This window comes from Tachyglossus aculeatus, chromosome 2 (genome assembly GCF_015852505.1).
Source record: "Tachyglossus aculeatus isolate mTacAcu1 chromosome 2, mTacAcu1.pri, whole genome shotgun sequence".
Taxonomy (NCBI): domain Eukaryota; kingdom Metazoa; phylum Chordata; class Mammalia; order Monotremata; family Tachyglossidae; genus Tachyglossus; species Tachyglossus aculeatus.
The window spans coordinates 59905720-59930280 of NC_052067.1; the positions used below are offsets into that span (position 1 = coordinate 59905720).

Consider the following 24561-nt stretch of genomic DNA (forward strand, 5'->3'; position numbering starts at 1 on the left):
AAAAATTAACATACTGTCGTCTAATGGCCGTAAAAAAATCTATTTCTTGTCATTATTACCCCCAAATATACTCATTTACAAATTAAATTCTCCTAAAAATTAATCATTTTCTTTCCTCAAGCTTATCTGAAAACCATCTATAAAGCCAGTGATTATTCACTGAAAAAAATTAGCATCTACCGAATTATTTGCAAGATTCAAAATAAAAGTTTTTAGTTGTGAACTAGATTTCTCTTATCCAAGACAATGGCTGCATTTTGGCACAGATGCCTAATCTCTACCAAATTGTTCTAGATTACGTTTGAATTTATCCATTTGAGTGGCCCCCAATTCTTTTGTAATATAGCCTCAAAATGGTTTAACACAATTTAACCTACTTTCAAAATCTATTTTCCACCTCTCTTGGGAATGTTGAGAATTTACTTTATTCTGAACATGTGTTTGGTTGGAAACCTTTTTTTCCCCCCAAAATGAAATTTTTAAACGGTTGAACTCCTTGGAAAAGAAGTTTTGTCCATACTGTATATGGACATCTCTGTGCATCAACTTAAACGAGAGTGCCAAGTACACAATGACAACAAATACCTATTGTAGCCAATGCTGAATTCTGAGTGCATCTGAAACACTGCAAAGAAGAGGCAATCACAAAATATCCAAATCAGTGCTAAATGTGATTCTCAGAAGTGTTACTAATCCCTGTTTATGAGAACACAGCTAATGGCAATGGTCGAAGGGACATTTTGTCACTTAGTGGTAGTTTTCTATTGCAATTAAACTAAACACATACAAAGGATAATTGGCTTTATCATATCTATTTCAAAAAGTTACCTTTAATTTGAAAACCAGTTCACTCAATAGCTTTTCATAGTGAAGTTAATATTTATCGTAAGTGAAAAAAATTAAAATGGAAATGACTGGACCATTCACACAGATGGACGTTGCAAATATACTCAACAAAATAGGACTAGTATACTGCTTTAGAAAGAGGGTGAGATCTTAAATAGCCAGAGTATTTATGTGTATGTTTGTGTGTGTGTGTGTAAACACATACACACATGCTCATTTTCAACAGCAGAATTTTAATTAAAAAGAAAATTCTATTTCCAAAGTTGGATAAATGATTGACCTCAGACCCTTTCTTTCAGTGTTAGTTTTTCAGTAGCATTTATCTACCCTCTGTAAAGAAGCAAAGTTAAAAAATACGAACACTCTCTCTATAACATTATGCACCTAAAGACTCCTTTGCTGTACAATCAACTTTTATTCTACATAATAATGATAACAACTCTTGGCAACAATGTACATCTATTCTAGGAACAAAACGCCAATGAAATGTTAAGACATTTACAAACATGTTAAAAAATTAGCAATTAACTACTTGACTAATACACATTGCAGGAAACCCAACCATCCTGCCACTCCCAGCAAACTGCAAATGAATGAAATCATGTAGTTGGGTACAGAACTTAGTCTCCTTCACCATTTAGCCCCCTTTCTTGAGAGTGGAATTTCCTCTGGAAGCTTCAAGCATCAAAATATACAGAAATGTGTTCAGTGTGCACAAGCAACAAGGAATTAGTAAGTACAAATCAACTCCGACGTACTCTTGTCAAAAGAGGCAAATTTTTCTATCCCCTTTCCAAGCATAGACAATTGGCAAGGCAAAACTACTGTAATGTTCCCAGTTCTGGATCTCCGTATGATGAATGAGAATGTCCTTAGTTAAAAACCATCTACCCCTTTAAAACTGTCAAACCAAGATCAAAATAAAAAGCACAAAAATGAGAAACTTGACAAAATTACGCATACTTGCTGGATTCCTGAACAAGACTACATGATCGAACACCTTTAGCCCAAGCACGCTTCGAACCAGGGTACTTCTGAACACACTCTGTCCTTAAGAGCAGGTAGAATATAGCCCTTGGGAGATGCAAAGCCTGGAAGTCAGACCCTCAGCAAGGCTTATGATGTCTCATTGCTAATTAATACACATGGGGTTCACTGCCCAGACTTTTTAAGAATTGTAAATGCATCCAAAAACAGTTTCTTTAAGAGAAACTGCTCACTAAGAAACTGAACTGTCACCATAAAAAATGAAGTTTCTTCTTTAATGTGCAAGTCAACTAGCTTTTCTGTATGCTGAAATTTTGAACCTCACATTCAAGTGTCACAGTTATCCCCCTCCCTCTAGCCCCTCCCCAACAGCAAACTTCAAATCTCAGAACATGCTAGTCAAGGGATTGAGTGCTCTGAGAGATAAAGGCCAATCTAGTTTTATCCTTCCTCCATCTAAGAAAAGTAAATCAAATAGCCTATGCTATTTTCTGGAAAGAGAAAGATGACTTTTTGTGGCTGAATTATTGCTCACTTTTACAAAGAAACTTCAGATGGCAAATTATTACTTTGGGATCTGGGTACGAAAGATAAATTCTAGGGACAACTCATTAGAAGAAAGCTTCCTTCTAGCGCACCTCCTTGATCGCTAGTGGATATAATAAAACACAAAGGGAAAGATACAAGGAACAAAATAGGTAAAATATAAAAAACACTACCACTATTTGATTTACCTTGGAGGTTCATCTGCATAATGTTAATCAGAGGTTCTATTTTGCCAATAAGCCTCCAAAATACGCAGTCCACTCATTTTCTGGTAGAAACTTTTTTAAAAATCCAACAACATAATTATACTTTCCGTGCAACAATTCTGGACTTCAGAAAGTCACTGCAAGCAAATAACCAGTAAGTAATTTAATAGTACCACTATCTATCCAGAACACCAAACACATTACAAAAACAAGACAAGCAAAGATCTGCTTGAAATTTGGCTTCATGCATAGCTAGTTTTAGAAGAGTTAAGCCAAACTCCTAATGTATTTCCTTACGGTGTTGCAGGTTCCACCTTCTCAAAGTTTTAAGAACTATAACTATGAGCATGGGTAATTCAGATTTTGAAAGAATTCATTTTCTCTAATTTTCTTGCTAACAGGTGTTAAACCGTCTATCATCTAAATTTTTATTCAACTTCCTATTTTTCTCTGTGAGTATGTGCATGAGTACAGACACCCAGAGAAATAGAAATATCTACATACAGTTTACATAATCAGTATGTACATACATAAATTATATACACATTCTAATAAGACTGCATGGTTTCCAATATAAAAGTACATGCTTTTTCTACGGCACTGTTCTTGCATTGATCTTACAAAAGTAACATCAACCTTTTGGAACAACTAAAGCATGTACTGCTGCTGATCCAGAGTTTTAATCATAAATTGTAGGTTTAAAAAAATACAATGCCTAGAACACTGTTATCAAACAAATATGTTTTATTGGCATCTAAAAACAAAATTCACCCAACATTGAAGCGTACGGTTTTCATTTTTGTTTATATGTTTTTTTTTCTTTTTCTTTTTTACTTACTATAGTACGAGGAACAAAATCACAGACACTTACTTCGGAGATTACAGAGACCATAGTGTAGATTTACAAAATCACTTTGCGTTTTAAATCTCTGTATTGTGCTCCTCAAATAACCAGAGCCAGTCTTTGCTTCCTTTTTTTTTTTTTTTGCCAAATAGCAGGAACATAAAATATCACAGCTTTGTCTATACTTTAAAATTCTGCAGCAGCCTAAAAACATGGACAAGATACACCAAACACCTGTTGTTTTCAAGTATATCAATTTCCATATCCAACCTAATGGTAGTAGCTAAAAATTTCACTTTCTTCCATAGGAAGTCTTTGTTTGACAAGCTGTTATTCATCTTTTTGAAGTTAAAAGTATCTCGGGGCAACATTTGCATTTTATCAGAGAAATAAAAAAATGTTTACCTACCATGTTCAAATTAAAAACAGTGTCTATACAAGTCAGTTGTACAATTATTTAAGTGAAAGATGCACATGAACATCATCAGATTAACTTAATCCTGGCAGACATAAGAGATCTACTACGGTCCAGTCAGCCACAATCTATTACAGAGAGATGACAACTTTACAAAAGGTATCTTTTACCTACTGAGTGATGATTATGTCCCCTCAGTTTCTGTGCTTTCTACCACTGGGTCATTTTCTATATCAGCTTCTGTGTCATTCTTCTCTTTCTTTATCTCACTTGAAGATGTGATTTTTTCAAAAAGTTCAGGATCATTCGGCACTGGCACAGGTGGTGGTTGAGTGTCAGTCTCAATGTTTTCGCCATTTATCTGGGGCACATTATCGGCCTTGCGTTGAGAAGCAGCCCCTTCGAAATAATCAAAAGCCCGTGGATGTGGAGGGGGGACCCAACTGTTCTGCAGTCTGTCTCTTCCAAAGCGATTCCCATTCATTTCTCTGCAGAAATCAAAATCTCTGTCATCCCTATCCCTCTGTCTTTCCCAGGGTCTTCTGCGGTCATCAAAATCTCTGTGAATATCTTGGCCAAATCCTCGGTTCCAAATGGTACCACTTCTTGGATCAAATCTGAAGTTTGCATGACGAAATCTGCTTCGGTCTTCATGGAAGGCCTTTGGACCACCGTAGAGAGGGAGCACCCGATGCTCCCTCTCATCAAAATCTCCTCTAGGCACCCAGGGCTTGTCGGCACTGAAAGCAAAATGATCTCTTCGCCCGAGATTATCTAGCCCCGGTCTTGCGAGATTCTCTCTCATCTCTATATGCGATCTTCCGAAATGTTCCCTTCCATCTATTGGAGGCCTCCCAGGACCTTCTCTTGGATCTACGGGCCGGCCCGCTACATCTCTCACATCCACTGGCGGTGGCCTATTGAGGCTCTCCCTGTTTTCTACCGGAGGAAAGCGATAATCTCGATCTCCTTCCTGCTGGATAGTCTCGCTCCCAAGGGACAGCCTTTTCTCGGGATTAGAGAGACTATCGAGATTCTGCCTGGCAGGATTTATGAACGGTCTCTCAGCCGGACTGAAAATATCTCCTGGCGGGAAAGGACCGCGGGGAGGTGGATGAAGAGATGGGTCAAGAATTGTTGGAGGAGGAATGCCTCGCTGGGGTGGAATTCCAGGTTGAATCAATGGAAATCTTGGTCCAGGGGACTGTGGAATTAGTCCTGGACGAATATCTAGAATTGGTATCCCAGGCATCCTTTGAGTAGTAATATTTAAATGAGGCATATTCTGAGCCCCAGTTGGCATCTGGGCTCCGAGAAGTCCAGAACTACTTGGGACACTTGGTGGCTGAATTCCCAGAAGTCCTGAACTACTAGAAATATTTGGTGGAGGTAGCCCAAGTAATCCAGAGCTACTTGAGACATTTGGTGGCTGTACTCCCAGGATTCCAGAATTATTTGGAACGTTTGGTGGTGCCTGTGCTCCCAGAATTCCAGAACTGCTGGACACATTTGGTGCCTGTGCTCCCAGGATTCCAGAACTGCTGGTCACAGATGGTAGCTGGGCTCCCGGAACTCCGGAACTGCTAGACACATTTGGAAGCTGCCCTCCCATAATTCCAGAGCTACTGGAAACATCATTGTGAATCACTGAAATGAAAAGGGAACAACTGCTGTTGTTACTTTTTTCTCGGTGGGTTGTTTTGTTTTGAATAGAGAGGATTTAATAGGTTGCAATAAAAACTGCACTCACCAGAGGTAAAACAGTTTCCAACAATCGGGAGGCTATTATAATGGAATTATTTTTCTGCTGAAATTTTGCATTGGCAAAACTATTTTTACAAAGTAAAAAACCAAGGCCAAGTACACATTAAATGGTTCATAATGTTACCATCAAATGCTATTCATTGAGTACCAGTGTGTGCTCGGTGTCATAGCCAATCATTCAGGATCAAAATCAAAGTATTTCAGTGGAATATTGAATGCATTTATACTAATTGTCACCCTTTATACTTCTTTAAAATACTACATATGCACTTCATTTGCCTCCAGCCTTGCAAATAAAGGAATAAGTAAGCTCGTTATGGGCAGGTAACATGTCTGCTAATTCTGTTGTATTATACTCTCCCAAGTGCTTAGTAAAGTGCTCTGCACATAGCTAGCACTCAATGAACATGATAAATATGACTGATTGATAAAGGAAATTCAAGTTCTCAGCAAGAGGAAAAGATGGCTAAGAGAAGCTGCATGGCTTAGTGGTAAGAGCATGGGCTTGGGAGTCAGAGGTCATGGGTTCTAATCCCTGCTCCCTCACCTGTCAGCTGTGTGACTCTGGGCAAGTCACTTAACTTCTCTGTGCCTCAGTTCCCTCATCTGTAAAATGGGGATTAAGACTGTGAGCCCCATGTGGGACAACCTGATTACTTTGTATCTATCAGTGTTTTGAACAGTGTTTGGCACATAGTAAGTGCTTAACAAATACCAACATTATTATAATTATTACTGTTATTATGTTGAAATAGTTAACGGGTAAAATGCCTCACCAACCAAGACATCGATTTCAGTTCTATAAACTAAATTCAAGTTTGTGGTCAATGACTTCGTATATTATACTGGATAATGCAAGATGTTTCATTGAATACTAAATTTTCCCAAGAGGTACGAACGGTAGCTCAAAAAACGGACATCTGCATTATGTCACGCTCTTGACTTTATGAGCTTGAAGATAATTATGAATGTTTTAATTACACTATGTGAGCTAATGACTACATACATGAAAATATCTACTGTGAAAATTCCCGGGAATTTCTTTCTACTGGAGATATAATTCCTTCAGAAAACATTATGTACCGGTGAAGCTAAAAATTCAAAGTCAACTTCTTAACCATGCTCAACATTGAAAATAATTAGACCAGCTTTGGCTTTAACAACCTGGTTACCTGCCATTGCAGTCACGGGTTCTAATCCTGACTCCACTATTTGTCAGCTGTGTGACATGGGGCAAGTAACTTCACATCCCTGTGCTTCATCTGTAATATGGGGATCGAGACTGTGAACCCCACACGGGACATCCCAATTTGCTTATATCCATCCCAGTACTTAGTGCATTGCCTGGCACACAGTAAGTGCTTAATGAATACCATAAATATTATTACTATTATGTAGTGGTATTTTAAGGCATCTAAGTCAGGTATCTTTTTTCAGCAGCAGCAGGCAGAAAATACCTCAGAATGCTTATCCAATTCTCTCTTTTTGGCAAAGAACATGGGACACTTTTGCAAGACTGGAGAGGAGCCCCACCATATCATTGGTGTTTATATTTTTGTGGGCTTTCACCATCTCCTACACCTCACCCACCGTCTGGGACATGGAAACCAATCCTATAACTCAGGCCAAATCTAGTGGGAAGTACCACATGGAGTACTGAAGGAGGAAAAATTTTGAGCGAGGAGGTGGAAGGATTTTCAGAGTTAAATGTCTCGTTCGGATGACCTTACCTGATCTGGTGCATTCACTAGAAGAAATCTGATGGTCTGGGAGATGTGACCCTTTCTCATCTGCTTCTGTTTGGTGACTTGGAGGATTAAAAACACTTCCAGCTGTCAAGGTCTGAGTTACCAGACTGCTAGAAACCGAACCAACTGGTAAAACAAGGCTACTGTAAGGAACATCTTTCAGCGTCTCCGAAGTAATAGATAGTGGGGGTTGCCCTAAAGCTGTTACAGGAAAAAAGGAAACCAATCAAGCACTCTGTTGAGGGAATTTGCATTAAACACTCATTTGATAGGTACATAAATTCTGAGTGCGCTTTTTAACTTTTTTTTGGTTTGAAATCTCAGCATTTGTTGATCTAAATTTTAGATAGTTTCTTTCAGGAGGTGAGTAAATACCAACTAAGTATATTCCATTTTATAGAATAATCTGAAGAGAAATAATGTGAGAAGAAACGATCAGTTTAGAAGCACTACAAAAAAACTATTTAAAAATCAAGGATAACTAATATCATAGCTTACTCTTTCAATTTCAAAAGTACACAGCACAGATGTGGAGGAAGAGAGTGCGTGAACTGTCTCCCTCCCAATTTAAAATAAATATTTGGGTAAAATGCATAATTAAAAAAAAATAGGCTTGGGGAGCTGATAAATAATGGGGCATGACATGGCCACATTTCCACGAATAAAGGAAACTGTAAAATTAACACACTCACATGTTGGTACAACTGGTGGAATAGTAGGTGGTGGCCCAACAGGTGGTGGAACTGGAGGAGGCATGAAACCTGGTTAAACATGAGACCAAATATTGAACCACACTCATAAAAAAGTATTCTAAATCTAGAAATGGATAATGTATCTCTACGCTGATGATTCACTCAGCATTTTCGGAAAATGATTATTTCTGTAAATTTGCCATTTCCAAGTGTATTAAAAAGCTCACCCATGATAATTTAATTCTACTTAAACTGCATAATCATATTCTATAGTTTTAAAAATGCTGGCTATGATATTTTTCAAAGTTTTGTTTTTTGCTGTTTCTTAACTATAAATAGTTCCATTGTGTTCCATTTCTGGGAACTGAAAGAATCTTGGAGAAGTCCTATGAGAACTACTGAATTCTGATCAATTTCAGTTCATGACCAAAAATACTGGGCTGTGTGCTGTCATAATCAACTAACAGAAAAACTCCAAGTCACAGCAATGTGCTTCAACTCTTAGGTTAAAGAAGTCATTTCTCTTCTTTTTCCAGTCTCACTCCTCCCATTCATTACAGCTGAAGAACAACAAGCTGCCTCCTCAGTTTAAACATTGTATGTTGTACTTAAAAGCCCAAATCAACATATTTCTTTGGATAGGTAATAGGTGCAATGCAATTAATCAAATTAGGGGTCCATAACTTCAGAATAGCAGGGAATTGCTAGGAAATGATCAGTTACTTTACACTAAAGAGAATGTTGCTTTGGATCTATCCATTTTCCATTTGATCAGGGATACTAAAACCATTTTAGATCATAAACAAAACAGTATTCCAATTTCAGTAATTTTCCCATTGAGTTTTCCACTGCTTTTCACTATGAAAAATAGAATTCAAAGAATGTAGACAAATGGCAAGTCAGTGAGAGCTGGAGTATGAGACTTGACCCACCAAGCTCAACTTCCATGCCCTTGTCTAATTCCAACACACTCTCCTCTTTCACATCACAAACAGAACAGGGTAGAACTCTCCATGGTTTGAAAAATGACAGGCTGAGCTGCCCTGGACAGAACGGCATTGTCCAAGAGAAGTCCCAAGCTGAGCACAAACAAAGCTAGTCCAGGTCATAGAAGCAGCATGGTCTAGTGAATAGAGCATGGGCCTGGAAATAAGAAGAAACTGGGTTCTAATCCCGGCTCCACCACTGGTCTGCTGTGGAACCCTGGGCAAGTCACTTAACTTCTCTGTGCCTCTATTACCACATCTGTAAAATGGGGATTAAGACTGCGAGCCCCATGTAAGAGAGGGGCTTACGGTGTGTCCTGTAAACTAATGTGTCCAACCTAATTAGCGTCCATCTACACCAGCGCTTAGAACAGTGCTTGATGCATACTAAGCATGTAACAAATGCCACCATCATCATCACTACATTTATGAACATATATTTACACTCTATTGATTCTTCCTATCTAATTTTTTTAGTGTCTCTGTCCCCCACTAGATTTCAAGCTCCTTGAGGGCAGGGACCATTTACCCTAACCTTATTGTATGATTCCAAGCACTTTGTAAAGTAGGCTGCACAGAGTTAAGTGCTTAATACATACTACTCACTGAACATACAAATGTAGCTAATTAAAAGGTAAATTGGTACCAGGAAGGTAAGCACCAAGGACTGAAGCTCAGTGTAGTGTAAAGAAAAACAAAAAATCAAAAACCTCTTGAAACTGGGTTTTGTTTTAAAATAAGGCAGAGTTTCATTCACTCATTCAATTGTATTTATTGAGCACTTACTGTGTGCAGAGCACTGTACTAAGCGCTTGGGAAGTACAAGTTTCTTTTTAAGAGGAAGAATTTAGTAACTTTGGACAAGCACACAGATGACAAGGGGTAACAGCAAAACACAATGTAATGAGACGAGAAATGAATGATTCTAATATTCAGAAAAGGTCACTGATAACCAATTTGATGTAGATGGACCAGTTGTCCACCTCTCCTAAACTTTCAAAATACTCTCCCACCCATCTAAAGCCTTTCAATTCTCAATGCCATCCACTACTCCAAATCTTCTCCACTGTTTTTTGCTCCTATGCATTTTTTTCAACTTTGCATTTTTCCCTTTCTCAGGTTTGTACTGTTGATGCACTTGGAATTACACACTTTGGGCATTTGGTCTTCACCCCGCCCTGAGCGCTACAGCACTTACACATGTATCAGGGAATGTGTCTACCAACTCTGTTGTATTGTACTCTCCCAAGAGCTTGGTACAGTGCTCTGGAACATAGAAAGCACTCAAATAAATACCACCGATTTGTAGACTTTTTATGTACTGAAAACATTCTCCTCCCCTGCGCATGGTGTGGCCACCCAAACAGGATGAAGTGTCATCTTTATACCTTTTTTCCTCTGGCTCAGCAGAATGGAAATAAGAAGGCACATTGTTCTGGTTTGCTTTTGTGTTTTTAAAGAAGCAGTGGGTCCTGAAGAGGGAACCTAGGGTCGAGAGTACCCAGGTGAAGACAAACAAAATTTTTAGTTTCTCCACGATTCCTTAGAAGACCAGGGCTTGGAATATACAATGGCTAGCCTGCTCCTCAACTATGGAGGGCTTGGGCAAAGATCAGAGCAGCAGTCACAAAGAGGCAAACATGGCTGGAGTGAGAGGTGTTCAAAAGGCGAAGTTCAGGTGTTTGCATTTGATATGGAGGGATATCATTTGCTATATAAATAGCGAATGAACAGAGCTCTGAGGGAATTTCAAGGCACACTTTAAAATTAACTCCAACAAAAGAGAGTCCTTTGAAATGAAACAAGAATTAAGGCAGTAAACATCCATTATAAAGCATTAAATGCTTTAAAGTAACGGTTAATATGGTGAAAACGAATTCCTTACCAGGAGGTGGCTGTGAAGGGTTGAAACTTGCACGCAAGAAAGGAGGTGGTGGGATTGAACTGTATCCAGGTGGAGGAACTGACATTGATACAGGAAATGTGGGTGGCACTAAATTCACAGCAGGTACAGTTGGAGTGACTGGAATCTTTTGGGGATTAAAAAAAATACATACACTTCACTTTACCAGCACAACAATTACAACAATGGAAAACAAAGGCTGCTAGTTTATTCTGTCATTTCCAAACCAGGCCTAATTGACTCTGGGAATCAAGAGACCTGAGTTCTAGTCCTGACTCTGTAAGTAAAGGAATATGTGCTGGGGCTATACCAACGGGCACCAACTAGACCATCAGGCACCCCCGAGGGTATTCCAGGTGGTGAACAGACCAAGCAGGAATCTCGAAAAATAGCTCTCTAAAGTGGGTGGCATTGAACAGAGCAGCTCCTAAGGATCACCTGCTGGTCTGTGGTGCTCACTGTAGCGTCGGCACTATGCTGAGGGCACTCAGGAGACAAATGAATCATCACATAAAAAACATTCTCATATATGTTGTAATGTGCTGCACCCCTGCCCACATACTTTTTTTGCACCCTATGCCCTCGTGGGAACACAACTGGCAAAGAGAAGGGAAGACAAGTAAAATGTCCAAAGCACTAAAACACTAATCGATCCCTTCGCCCAAGTTATCAGCCCTGAATTCTCAGGACCAAGGCTCAACCATCATTTTCAATGAGAACTTAAATTTCTTACTTTTTGATTTGCTCCAACTTGAGAATGAAGGGAGTAAAGTTAAAAAGGGAAAGGGTGCAAAATTCTTTAGCTTGCAAAGTTATTAAGTCTCCACTTTAGTCTAATGTGGACTATGTACTTTTTCATATAATAAAACATAGAACAAAAGTACAGTACTCTCTAGTCTAATGTGGACTATGTCTGTACTTTTTCATATAATAAAACATAGAACAAACATACAGTACTAACCTGCAGCATAGCAACAGGCTGAGTGTATGTCTCTGTCTGTGTTGTTACCACTGTAGTCTTTTCAACTGTTGTACTTTGAGTAGTAGGGACAGTCTCTTTGGCAGGCTCTGTGCTCTTCACAGTTTCCCAATCTAAACAAATCAAGTAATCAATGAATTAATCAATGGTATCTACTAAGCACTCTCTGTGTGCAGAGCACTGTATTAAATATTTCGAAGAGTACCACATAATCATGCTGTTTGACATGATCCCTGTCCATGAGGTGCTTTCGGTTCAGAGGTGGAGACAGTCATTAAAATGAATTACAGATAAGGCAAATGGGCAAGCACTGGGATACGTCCTTAAGTGATATGGCGCTGGGGTGAATATCAAGTACTTAGGGGGGTATAGATCAAAGTGCAGTGTTGATGCAGAAAAGAGAGGAAATGAAGGATTCGTCACAGAAGGTCTCTTGGAGAGGTGATTTTAACAGGGCTTCGAAAGTGGGGAGAGTATTGGTCTGTCAAATATGAAGGAGGAAGGAAATCCAAGCCCAGGGGAGAACTTCGGAGAAGGGTCAATGGTGAGAAAGACAAGACTAAAGTACAATAAGTATGTGGGCATTAGAGGAGCAAAGTGTAGTGGTTGGGTTGTAGGAGAACAGTGAAGTATGGTAGGAGAGGAAGAGCTTTAAGGGGTTTCTGTTTGATGCCGAGGGGGATGGGCAACCACTGGAGGTTCTTGAGGAGTGGGGAGACATGGCCTGAACTGTACTTAGAAAAATGAACTGTGCAGCAAAATGAAGTTTGGACTGAAGAGGGGAGAGATAGGATGCCAGGAGGTCAACAAGGACGCTGATGCAGTAGTCAAAGTGGAACAGGATAAGTACTTGGATCCTGGATGGAGAGGAAGGAGCACATTCTAGAGATGTTGTAAAGGTACTGGTTTCATATTCAATCGTATTTATTAAGTGCTTACTATACTAAGTGCTTACACATCTGTTTTGTGTGAAACTAATTACTTCATTATATATTATCTATTACATTGGTTCTTCTATGTACCAAAACAAGAAGAGAAGCAAAATACTGCATCAAAGTCAAAAAGTGATATCATTTTAAATGCTCATTGGCTGAATTTGCTTTTCAACACTCAGGCTATTTTGTGCAAGATGATCTGGAAGAATTCTTACCACTATTAACAGTTTCTTGATCAATCATTCCTCCTTCAGCAAAGCCTTCTAGATCATCCAATTTTACTTTTTCCCATGGTATATATGTTACTCCAAGATCCACATCCCAGAACTGTTTGTATTCTGTTTTTACACCTTTGTTTAAGGCCCAAGCAATCTGGAAAAAAAAGTGTTCACTGTCAAAAGATCATAATTATGAAGATATTATTAAGCCTTAACAAAGGCAAACACTTCATTATCAACTATCGATCACAGTCAATCAGTGGTATTTATTGAGTGCTTACTGTGTGCAGGGCACTATACTAAGTGCTTGGGAGAGTATAATACAACAGTGGGAGACACATTAACACATATACTTTTCAGACATCTACATAAGTGCTGTAGGACTGAGGGTGGAGTAAATATCAAGGTGCTTAAAAGGTACAAATCCAAGTGTTTAGCTGAGGAAGGGAGAGGACATAGGGGAAAAGAAGGCTTAATTAGGGAAGGTCTCTTGGAGGAGATGTTATTATAAAAAGACTTTGAAGGTGGGGAGAGTGGCGGTCTGTCTTACATAAAGGGGGAGGGAGTTTCAGGCCAGAGAGCAAGAGGATGGAGACAAGATAGATGAAATAGCGATACTGTGAATACGTAGGCATTAGAGGAACAAAGTGCACAGAGTGAGCTGTTGTAGGAAAAGTGAGGCATGGTAGAAGGGAGAAGAAATGATTGAGTGTCTTTCATTCAATCATACTGAGCGCTTAATGTGTGCAGAGCACTGTACTAAGCGCTTGGGAAGTACAAGTTGGCAACATATAGAGATGGTCCCTACCCAACAGTGGGCTCACAGTCTAGAAGGGGGAGACAGACAACAAAACTAAGCATATTAACAAAATAAAATAAATATGTACAAATAAAATAATAGAGTAATAAATACGTACAAACATATATACATATATACAGGTGCTGTGGGGAGGGGAAGGAGGTAAGGCAGGGGGGATGGGGAGGGGGAGGAGAGGGAGAGGAAGGAGGGGGCTCAGTCCGGGAAGGCCTCCTGGAGAAGGTGAGCTCTCAGTAGGGCTTTGAAGGGAAGAAGAGAGCTAGCTTGGCAGATGGGCAGAGGGAGGGCATTCCAGGCCAGGGGGAAGACGGGGCTGGGGGTCGACGGCGGGACAGGCGAGAATGAGGCACAGTGAGATTAGCAGCAGAGGAGCGGAGGGTGAGGGGTGGGCTGTAGGAGGGAAGGGAGGTGAGGTAGGAGGGGGCAAGGTGATGGAGAGCCTTGAAGCTGAGGGTGAGGAGTTCTGGCCTGATGCATAGGTTGACTGGTAGCCACTGGAGATTTCTGAGGACGATACAGGATTACTGTCTCATGTGAAGTGGGATGGACAACCACTGGAGGTTCATGAGCTGTGGGGAGATGTGGACTGAGCTTGGTTTAGAAATCTGATCCAGGTAGCACAGGGAAGTATGGACTGGAGTGGGGAGAGGCAGGAGCAAGGGAGGTCAGCCAGAAGGTTGATGCAGTAGTCAAGGTGAGATATGCCAAGTGCTTGAATCAGACTAGAAGTAGTTTGGATTGAGAGAGGAGTGATGTACTAAGCAATGTTATGAAGGCAGGGCAAACATGCTTTGGTGTCAGACTGAAAATGTGGGTTGAGAGAAAGTGATGAGTCAATTTTAATGCCAAGCTGACGGGTTTGTGAGACAGGAAAAATGGTGGTGCTGTCTACAGTGACAGAAAAGAAAGGATTTGGGTGGGAAGATGAGTTCTGTTTTGAACATGTTTAGTTACGTGCCAACAGGACTTCCAGATAGCAATGTCTTGAAGGCAGGAGGAAATACAAGACTGCAGAAGGAGAAAGATCAAAGCTGGAGAGGTAGATTTGGGAATCACATGTTTAGCGAAAGTAGTTGAAGCCCTGGGAGCAAATGAGTTCTCCACGGCAGTGGGTGTATATGGAGAATAGCTGGGGACCCATAACTAACACACTTGAGGGACTCCCACAGTTAAAAGATGGGAGGCAGAGGAGACTGTGAAAGAGTTTGAGAAGAAGTGGTCAGAAAAATAGGAGGAGAACCAGAAGAAGACAGTGTCACTGAACCCAAGGTTGGATAATGTTTCAAGAAGGTGGTGGTCGACAGTTTTGGAGGCAGCTGAGAGGCTGACGGGGCCTACGATGGAGTTGAGAACACTGAATCTGGCAAGGAAAAGGTCATTGTTGTCCTTAGAGAGGGCAGTTTCTGTGGAAAGAAATGGGTGGAAGCCTGATTAGAGAGGGTCAAGATGTGAATTGGAAAAGAGAAAGTGGAAGCAGCAGGTACAGGCACCTCATTCAATGAGTCTGATGAGAAATGATAATAGAAGGAGCTGTTTGGTCAAGGGAGGGTTTTATTAGGAAAAGTGATACATGACCATGTTTGAAAGCAGTAGGGAAGAAGCCATTAGAAAACACATGGTTCAATGGTTGAAGATGGTTGTTAGGGAGGGAAGAAGGGAGAGGGAAAGTGCTTTTATAAGGTGGAAAAGGGATGGGGCCAGATGCACAAGAGGAGATGGGAGATCTCTTCTGGAGACATTGCTGGAAAAGATGGGCAAGTTGAAGAGGGGGCAGGAAAAGGGAGGAAATTCATTCATTCAATCGTATTTATTGAGCGCTTACTATGTGCAGAGCACTGTACTAAGCGCTTGGGAAGTACAAGTTCGCAACATATAGAGATGGTCCCTACCCAACAGTGGGCTCACAGTCTAGAAGGGGGAGACTGAGAACAAAACAAAACATATTAACAAAATAAAATAAACAGAATTGTAAATATGTACAAGTAAAATAGAGTAATAAATATGTACAAACATATATACAAGTGCTGTGGCGAGGGGAAGGAGGTAAGGTGGGGGGAGGGGCAGGAGGAGGAGAGGGAGGAGGCTCAGTCTGGGAAGGCCTCCTGGAGGTGAGTTCTCTGTAGGGCTTTGACGGGAGGAAGAGAGCTAGCCTGGCGGATGTGCGGAGAGAGGGCATTCCAGGCCAGGGGGAGGACATGGGCCGGGGATCGATGGCGGGACAGGCGAGAATGAGGCCCAGTGAGGAGGTTAGTGGCAGAGGAGCGGAGGGTGTGGGCTGGGCTGTAGAAAAAAAGAAGGGAGGTGAGGTACAAGGGGGCAAGGTGATGGAGAGCCTTGAAGCCGAGAGTGAGGAGTTTATGCCTGATGCGTAGGTTGACTGGTAGCCACTGGAGATTTTTGAGGAGGGGAGTAACATGCCCAGAGCGTTTCTGCACAAAGATGATCTGGGCAGCAGCGTGAAGTATAGACTGATGTGGGAAGAGACAGGAGGATGGGAGATCAGAGAGGAGGCTGATGCAGTAATCCAGTCGGGATAGGATGAGAGATTGAACCAAGCAGGGTAGCGGTTTGGATGGAGAGGAAAGAGCAGATCTTGGCAATGTTGCAGAGGTGAGAACGGCAGGTTCTGGTGATGGATTGGATGTGAGGGGTGAACGAGAGAGCAGGGTCGAGGATGACACCAAGGTTGCGGGCTTGTGAGACGGGAAGGAAGGTAGTGCCGTCAACAGTGATGGGAAAGTCAGGGAGAGGGCAAGGTTTGGGAGGGAAGATAAGCGGGCCGGGGCTTGGCGGGGGGGGGGGGGGGGGGGGGGCTCGCCTCGAGGCCGTAAGCGCTCGTCGCGGGCAGTGAAGGCGTCTGTTTGTTGTCCGTTTGTTCCTACGGTGCTCTGCATCAGCCTTCTCTCTAATCTCCCATCCTCGTGTCTCTCTCCACTTCAATCCATACTTCATGCCGCTGCCCGGATTATCTTTGTCCAGAAACGCTCTGGGCATATCACTCCCCTCCTCCAAAATCTCCAGTGGCTACCAATCAATCTGCGCATCAGGCAGAAACTCCTCACCCTGGGCTTCAAGGCTGTCCATCACCTCGCCCCCTCCTACCTCACCTCCCTTCTCTCCTTCTCCAGCCCAGCCCGCACCCTCCGCTCCTCCACCGCTAATCTCCTCACCGTTCCTCGTTCTCGCCTGTCCCACCATCGACCCCCGGGCCTGGAATGCCCTCCCTCTGCCCATCCGCCAAGCTAGCTCTCTTCCTCCCTTCAAGGCCCTGCTGAGAGCTCACCTCCTCCAGGAGGCCTTCCCAGACTGAGCCCCTCCCTTCCTCTCCCCTTCGTCCCCCTCTCCATCCCCCCCTTCTTACCTCCTTCCCTTCCCCACAGCACCTGTATATATGTTTGTACATATTTATTACTCTATTTATTTTACTTGTACATATCTATTCTATTTATTTTATTTTGTTAGTACGTTTGGTTTTGTTCTCTGTCTCCCCCGTTTAGACTGTGAGCCCACTGTTGGGTAGGGACTGTCTCTATATGTTGCCAATTTGTACTTCCCAAGCGCTTAGTCCAGTGCTCTGCACATAGTAAGCGCTCAATAAATACGATTGATGATGATGATGATAAGGAGTTCAGTCTTGGACATATTGAGTTTTAGATGGCGGGCAGACATCCAGATGGAGATGTCTTGAAGGCAGGAGGAGACACGAGCCTGAAGGGAGGGAGAGAGAACAAGGGGCAGAGATGTAGATTTGGGTGTCATCAGCGTAGGCAAGATAGTTGAAGCCGTGGGAGCAAATGAGTTCACCAAGGGAGTGAGTGTAGATAGATAGATAGTGTAGATAGATAGATAGTGTAGATAGAGAACAGAAGGGGACCAAGAACTGCCCCGTGAGGAACACCTACAGTAAGGGGATGGGAGGGAGAGGGGGAGCCTGCAAAAGAGACTGAGAATGAACAGCCGGAGAGATACGAGGAGAACCAGAAGAGGACAGAGTCTGTGAAGCCGAGGTTGGATAGAGGGAGAAGGGGGTGGTCCACAGTGGCAAAGGCAGATGAGAGGTCGAGGAGGATTGGATAGAGTAGGAGCCATTGGATTTGGTAAGCAGGAGGTCACTGGTGACCTTTGAGAGGGCAGTATCGGTGGAACGTAGGGGACAGAAGCCAGATTGGAGGGGGTCGAGGAGAGAGCTGGCGTTGAGGAAATGGAGAGGCACACAGGAGACTTTAAGGAGATCACACCTGATGGTTTCAATTTTATCACCAAAGTGCATGGCCAGATCATTAAGGGGAAAGAGATAGGGAGCTTGGGGGGGCGGGTGTGGAGGGGGGAAGAGTCGACACAGGATTTGAGGACAGAGTCTGGAACAGCTGGCGTGGACAATGGGTACATGTGCTAATAACGATGGATAAGTATTATAGCCAGGCAGAGTGAATTAAAGTAGGTGAGGATGAAATTGCAAGGGACGAGATCGGCCTGGTGTCTGGATTTCCATCAGCAGCACTCTACAACTTGAGCACAGAAGCAGAAGAAGCATACAAATCACTACACCAAAAATAAATGCTAAAAGACTCTTCTTCCAAGCAATTCTGATCATTTTTTCAATGAGTCTTTTTATCCAGTGACTATTCTGAGGCTTTTCAGTTTTCTCTTTTATCACTCGGCCTACCGTAAAGGAGGGGTCATAAAAAAGAGACTTCGGTTCCTAACTCATCACAGTGACTACCTTTAACTACATATGAATAATACATTAACTCTGCTCTACCGTAACTTGAGTTTTCACTTTACATTTTTGCTGGACTGTTTACAAGTAGAAAATGGCCTTCCAAAGATGTCTGAGTGGCTTGTGCACTTGACCCAGTGTCAAAAACGGTGAGCACTACAGCAGGTGTTTGAAGAACACAAGCCCATTAGGATAGGAAAATGAGCATATCCCTGATCTCAAATTGCATTACTCAGCATTAAATTTGAGGGTGTTTAGTGCTCAGGAACATTTTTTATTTATATAGCTATTTAGAATGTGTTTACATAAAGCTACGTGTATTCAATCAGTGGAATTTATGGAGCGCTTACTGTGTGCACAGACTGTACTACGGTTTTGGGAAAGAGCAATACAATTGAGGACAATATAATGCAGAAATTCCTTACCTTAATAACTTTGGATCCAATTTTATAAGACCCAGAACTAAGTTTCTGAAGAGCCCGATACGCATCTTGTCTATGTACCATGCAGACATAGGCACAGCCCCTGGGAGGAATCATCTGGTAAAAAATAAAAATAGAGAGCGAGAGGGAGAAAGAAGCGAAGTGAGCCATTTGAACCACTCTACAACATCAAAGCAATTCTAATTGGGGAAAGCAAATTAAGGTGGGAGATAGAGAGCTTCTTTCCACTTTTCCTTGTGTTTCCTGAGCTCGAGCCATGCCTAAGGAGGCATATTAGCTACATCAAAGCTATGGCAATAGTATGGCAACCTAGATTTGGTGCATTTCTTAAAAGGCACTCAGAGACCAGAATAAGGAGCTTAGAAAGTTCTGTGATGGTCATTACCAAACCCTGAGCTCTGACCTCTTCATCCTCAGTCTCACTTAACAAAGGGTCTGCACATGTAGTTTGGCATTTTGGAATAGTGATTGGGAGTAGTAGACTTGTGCTTCAGCAATAGAGAGAAAGAACTGTGGAACTCCCTGTTCCACTATAAACCTACAGATAGTCTGTCTTCACGGTTCTATAGTAGCCTTTTCTGTCTTCATGGTTCTGTAGTAGCTTTTAACTGGCCGACAGAGTAAATTTGAAAGCAAGTTTTTAAATACAAAGGAAAACCCACCAAAATCAGATGAATATGGCACTAAGCATCCAAGAAAATGTTTAAATTTATGCCACAAGGCAGAAATGTGGTACTTAACTCTTGGTAACTTTGATAAGATAAAAACATTTAGAATTCAAACTTAGGTATGAACTTACAAATATAAAACCTGAAAGGAAAAATGAGACTCTACATTAAAATTCAAAAGAACTTGACTATTATTGTTATGGAATTTTTTTTAAATTATTTTTTCCAATACCAGAACAAAATCAGTTGAACTTTGGCTGCCACCTTCAATAAGAACATTAAACCAAATGCTACCTTCTGCTAACTACGTAGGGTGCTTTTATGGTAACGTTTTCAACTGCAACAGAGCATTCTGAAGGAATACAAATAGTACAACTGCAAGCATTTCAATTAAAATGCTCCTGAAGGGAACTATCCTATGAACATATTTTTATTCATGTAATTTTATTCATATACATTTATTTTAAAAAAACCCTTCTGGTCTTCATTAAGCCATCAAAACTCAAACATCTCAGTAATACTCACATTAATGGATTCGATCTGTCCAAATTCTTCAAACAGATTGGTTAAATCTTGTTGTGTTGCTTTCTTGTCTACTTGGCCAACCCAGAGAGTAGTGCTACAGACTGTCAAGAGACAATCACAAGTTTTGATACTGGCTGCACTTATGCTTATATTTTTACGTTTATAAACTGTGTAGCAAATAAAAGTCATCAGAAATAATTAGAAAATACAAAAAACAGTACCAAAATCAGAATAGTTGTTCAAAAAACAAACAGGTCGAGTACAGAAAGTGCTCAATTTGATGTCAATGGTACAGACTGAGAGCTCATGGTGTGCAGAGCTCCTGTATGAAAACCTTAGGAGAGTGAGTAGACATGATTGTACCCTCCAGGAGCTTAGCCTGCCCTCAAGGAGCTTACAATCTAGTGGTAGATGCTTTGATTTAAAATGAAAGATGAGAAGTACTGTGACCTAGTGGAAAGAGGACAGGCCTGGGAGTCAGAGGGCCTGGGTTCTAATTCCAGCTCCATTTTGGGGGGGGGGCGCGCAAGCGCTTTTGTGTGATCATGGGCAAGTCATTTAACCTCTCTACTTTGGTTTCCTCGTCTTTAAAATGGAATTTCAATGACTGTCATCGCCCCCCACTTCCCACTACTATGAGCCCCTTACAGGCCCTGATTAGCTTGTATCTACTCCAGAGCTTGGGACAGTGCTTGGCACATAGTAAACACATAATAATCAGTTAGGTGCTTAACAAATACCACAACTTTTATTATTTCAAACAGACTGTCAACTCCTTGAGAGCAAGGATCCTGTTTACTTTATTGTACTTTCCCAAGCCCTTAGAATAGTGTTCTGCATAGGGTAAACACTCAGTAAATACCAGTGATGATGATGAACATTATGGGCAGTGGATGTACACAGGATCCAGGGGAAAATAAACTGAAAAAGAATGAATTGTGCTCCCATATGGGAAGTTTTGCAATTTGGGACAAATTTTAGAAATTGGGCTGAAATTTGTGCTATATAAATGAACTGCTGCACTAGTACCTATTTGTTAACACAATACAACAGAAATCCATTCTGAGCCATTCATTCATTTTTACCTGAACCTTGTGCTAGAGCAAAGCACCGGATCGATAATCACTGAGGAGTCATACTTTTGAGCCATTTTCATTTCAATGAGCAAATGAACTTGTCAGGCAGAATATGAAGAAGCGGCACCAGCAGGGCTGCCAAGACCCATAGTTGTCTATAAAGTTCTATAAAAATTTACCACCGCAGCTCTTTAATTGTATCAGTATGATTTAACATTAATGACACTCAAATATGCTCAAAAAATATTCGCCCTCCCCCAACTTACTCGGCTCCTTTCCTGCTTTTAACTCCCCACCCTGGCTAAAGCTGTGAGGACCTGTAAGGAGTGGGATAGGGGAGGACCTGAGTGGATAGGACAAGGGTGATGCACTCTCCTCCCCTCCCAAGCCTACACCGCTGCCCAATCCACCCTGCCACAGTCCAGTCTGTGGACTCAAATCCACTGTTGAGGGGTAGGGGTGAGAGAGGGATACCTCTATAAACCAGAAAGGAAAGGAGGAAGGCCAGCAGGATGCTATTGGCTGAGAAAAAATATTGGAGCCTGGGACTTGGGAAGGGGGCCAGGCTTGGGTAGTGCAGGCAGAAAACAGCTCAGAATGTGGGTGGGGAAGAGTGGACAGAATTGGTTTATAAGCAGTGATTGGGTGTATTATTAGAGGCTCAGGTTTATTACTATTTTTATTATTATAATTACAATGGCATTTGTTAGTGCTTATGTGCCAAGCACTATACTAAGTGCGGGTGCAGATATTTTACTTTAATGCCTGCCTCCCCCTCTAGACTGTAAACTTGTAATGGGCAGGGAACATGCATGCTAATTCTGTTGTAGTGAACTCTCCCAAGCAATTACCACAGTACTTTCCCCCCTGGACTGTGAGCTCGTTGTGGGCAGGGAACGTGTCTGACATTATAATGTGCTTAGAACAGTGCTTTGCACACAGTAAGTACTCAGTAATCACTACTACTGCTACTACTACTACTACTGCTCTGTACATAGTAAGCACTCAAAGAATACTTCTGAGTGAAGATAACTGGATTCCAAATGGGGCTTATAGCCTAATAAAGGAACAGGAAGTGAATCCCTATTTTACAGATATAGTAACTGGGACGCAGAGAAGTGAAGTGATTTGTCCAAGGTCACCCAGCAGGTTCGGGGTGGAGTCGGAATTAGAACTCAGGCTTTGTGATAGGTCATGCTGCTTCTCTGAAGTATAATGAAATAAATCAGCAAGTAATGCAAGATGTAACTGCAAATGGCATGTACTGTGGGGTGTTCATCCCTTGAGGTGTAACTGCACTGAAAAAACCAGACATATATAAAACTGGGCATTTTAACAAGTTGAATATAGTGATGACCTGATCATTTTCTCAAATTAAATATTTTAGTTATCAAACACATACCAGAGGACATGTTCACTGAAATGTACCAAAAAAAATGAGGTCTTTACATTTAGTACAGAGAAAATCTGTCAATCGATGGTATTTATTGAGCATTTACTGAGCGCAGAGTATTGTACTAAGCACTTGGGAAAGTACAACACAACTGACTGAAGCAATCCTGGCCCACAAGGAGCCTGTAGTCAACGGGCTGGGCAGAGGGGAAGTCAGACATTAAAATGATTAGGGATAGGAGAAAATAAGAACATTAACATAAGTATTGTGGGACCAGGGTGGGTATCAAAGTGCTTAAGGGGTGCACAGCCAAGTTCACAGATCCCGCAGAGTGGAAGGCTGATAGAGAAAGAGCCCGGGCTTTGGAGTCAGAGGTCATGGGTTCAAATCCTGGCTCTGCCAACTGTCAGCTGTGTGACTTTGGGCAAGTCACTTAACTTCTCTGTGCCTCGGTTACCTCATCTGTAAAATGGGTATCAAAACTGTGAGCCCCCCCGTGGGACAACCTGATTACCTTGTAACCTTCCCAGCGCTTAGAACAGTGCTTTGCACATAGTAAGCGCTAAACAAATACCATCATTATATTAGAGAAGCAGGGTGGCTCAGTGGAAAGAGCACGTGCTTTGGAGTCAGAGGTCGTGGGTTCAAATCCCTGCTATGCCAATTGTCAACTGTGTGACTTTAGGCAAGTCACTTAACTTCTCTGGGCCCCAGTTCCCTCATCTGCAAAATGGGGATTAAGACTGTGAGCCCTCACGTAGGACAACTTGATCACCTTGTAACCTCCCCAGTGCTTAGAACAGTGCTTTGCACATAGTAAGTGCTTAATAAATGCCATCATCATGATCAAGGGGTTTGGTCTGGGAAAGCCTCTTCTAGGAGATGTGATTTTAGGACGGCTTAAAAAAGTGGGGAGAGTGGTGGACAAGAATAATGGACTGTTGGATATGAAGGGAGGGTGTTGCAGGCCTGAGGGAAAATGTGGATAAAGGGTCAAGGGTGGAATAGATGAGATGGAGGTACAGAGAGAAGGTTGGTATTTGAGGAGTGGAGTGGGTGCGTTGCGTTGTAATAGACCACAGAGCCACAAAGTAGGAGGGAGAGTTGTCAGAGTGCCTAAAAGCCAATAGTAAACAGTTTCAATTTCAGAAGCTTGAACTAGTGGTGACATTTATCTGAAAACCTGTTTATGGTTCTAAGGATACTGGAGGCCAAAGAAACTACAATAAATACAATCACTTTCCTTATATCACTTTCCTTATACTTGTTTCCCCATAGCAATGAATGAAAATGAGTACTGTTGCCTATTTACAGATTTGCAAATAATTATTCTGTGAAGGAAGAGAGAAAGCATCATAACTGTGATTTTAACTGATGGGAAAAAGTTAAAAACAACTTGAAGAGAGCTATGGTAACTTACCACTTAGTGTTTTAGATCGTATAGGGGGCAGTCCTTTTTTCTGTCTTTCTTTCTCCCTTTCTCTAGCTCTCCTTTCACTAGAGTATGATCGTGATGACTTTCTCTTCCTTTCTCTTGATCGTGAGCGTGATCGCTTTCGGTGCTTGCGTTTTCGAGAACCAGACCGGGACCTGGACCTTCGTTTTCTTGGCGATCTACAAGAAATTTATTTTTAGTGATCCTGGGAAAGTATTTCCCAAATTGAACTTTTTTCTTACAAAACACCCATTCTGTTTAACTTCATGCATTTCTCAAGAAAATGAACCAGGTGAGTATTATCAAGATACTCAAATGAACGTCCATAATAGATGCTAAATTAAAACCAGAAAATTTATTTTACAAACCACTTATTCAACAAAAATATTGGAACTACAAGTAGAAAAAAGAATGC

At 41.6% G+C, this 24561-nt stretch overlaps 1 protein-coding gene across 3 annotated transcripts in view; it reads right to left on the reverse strand.

Moving 5' to 3' along the window:
• Nucleotides 1-1241: 1241 nt before the first annotated feature.
• SCAF8 (SR-related CTD associated factor 8) overlaps nt 1242-24561 on the reverse strand; it is a 77266-nt gene continuing 53946 nt past the window's right edge. For 2 of the 3 annotated variants that reach the window (XM_038740652.1, XM_038740661.1), the window contains exons 12-20: nt 24132-24325; nt 20243-20343; nt 19032-19145; nt 13067-13223; nt 11899-12029; nt 10920-11064; nt 8049-8117; nt 7339-7557; nt 1242-5491 (exon numbers count right to left, since the gene is read on the reverse strand). In XM_038740652.1, the coding sequence (XP_038596580.1) occupies nt 4029-5491; nt 7339-7557; nt 8049-8117; nt 10920-11064; nt 11899-12029; nt 13067-13223; nt 19032-19145; nt 20243-20343; nt 24132-24325 (2593 nt within the window). In that variant the 3' untranslated portion in view covers nt 1242-4028. The remainder of the gene's footprint in view (nt 5492-7338; nt 7558-8048; nt 8118-10919; nt 11065-11898; nt 12030-13066; nt 13224-19031; nt 19146-20242; nt 20344-24131; nt 24326-24561) is intronic. The other variant, XR_005447732.1, reaches the window with a different exon arrangement.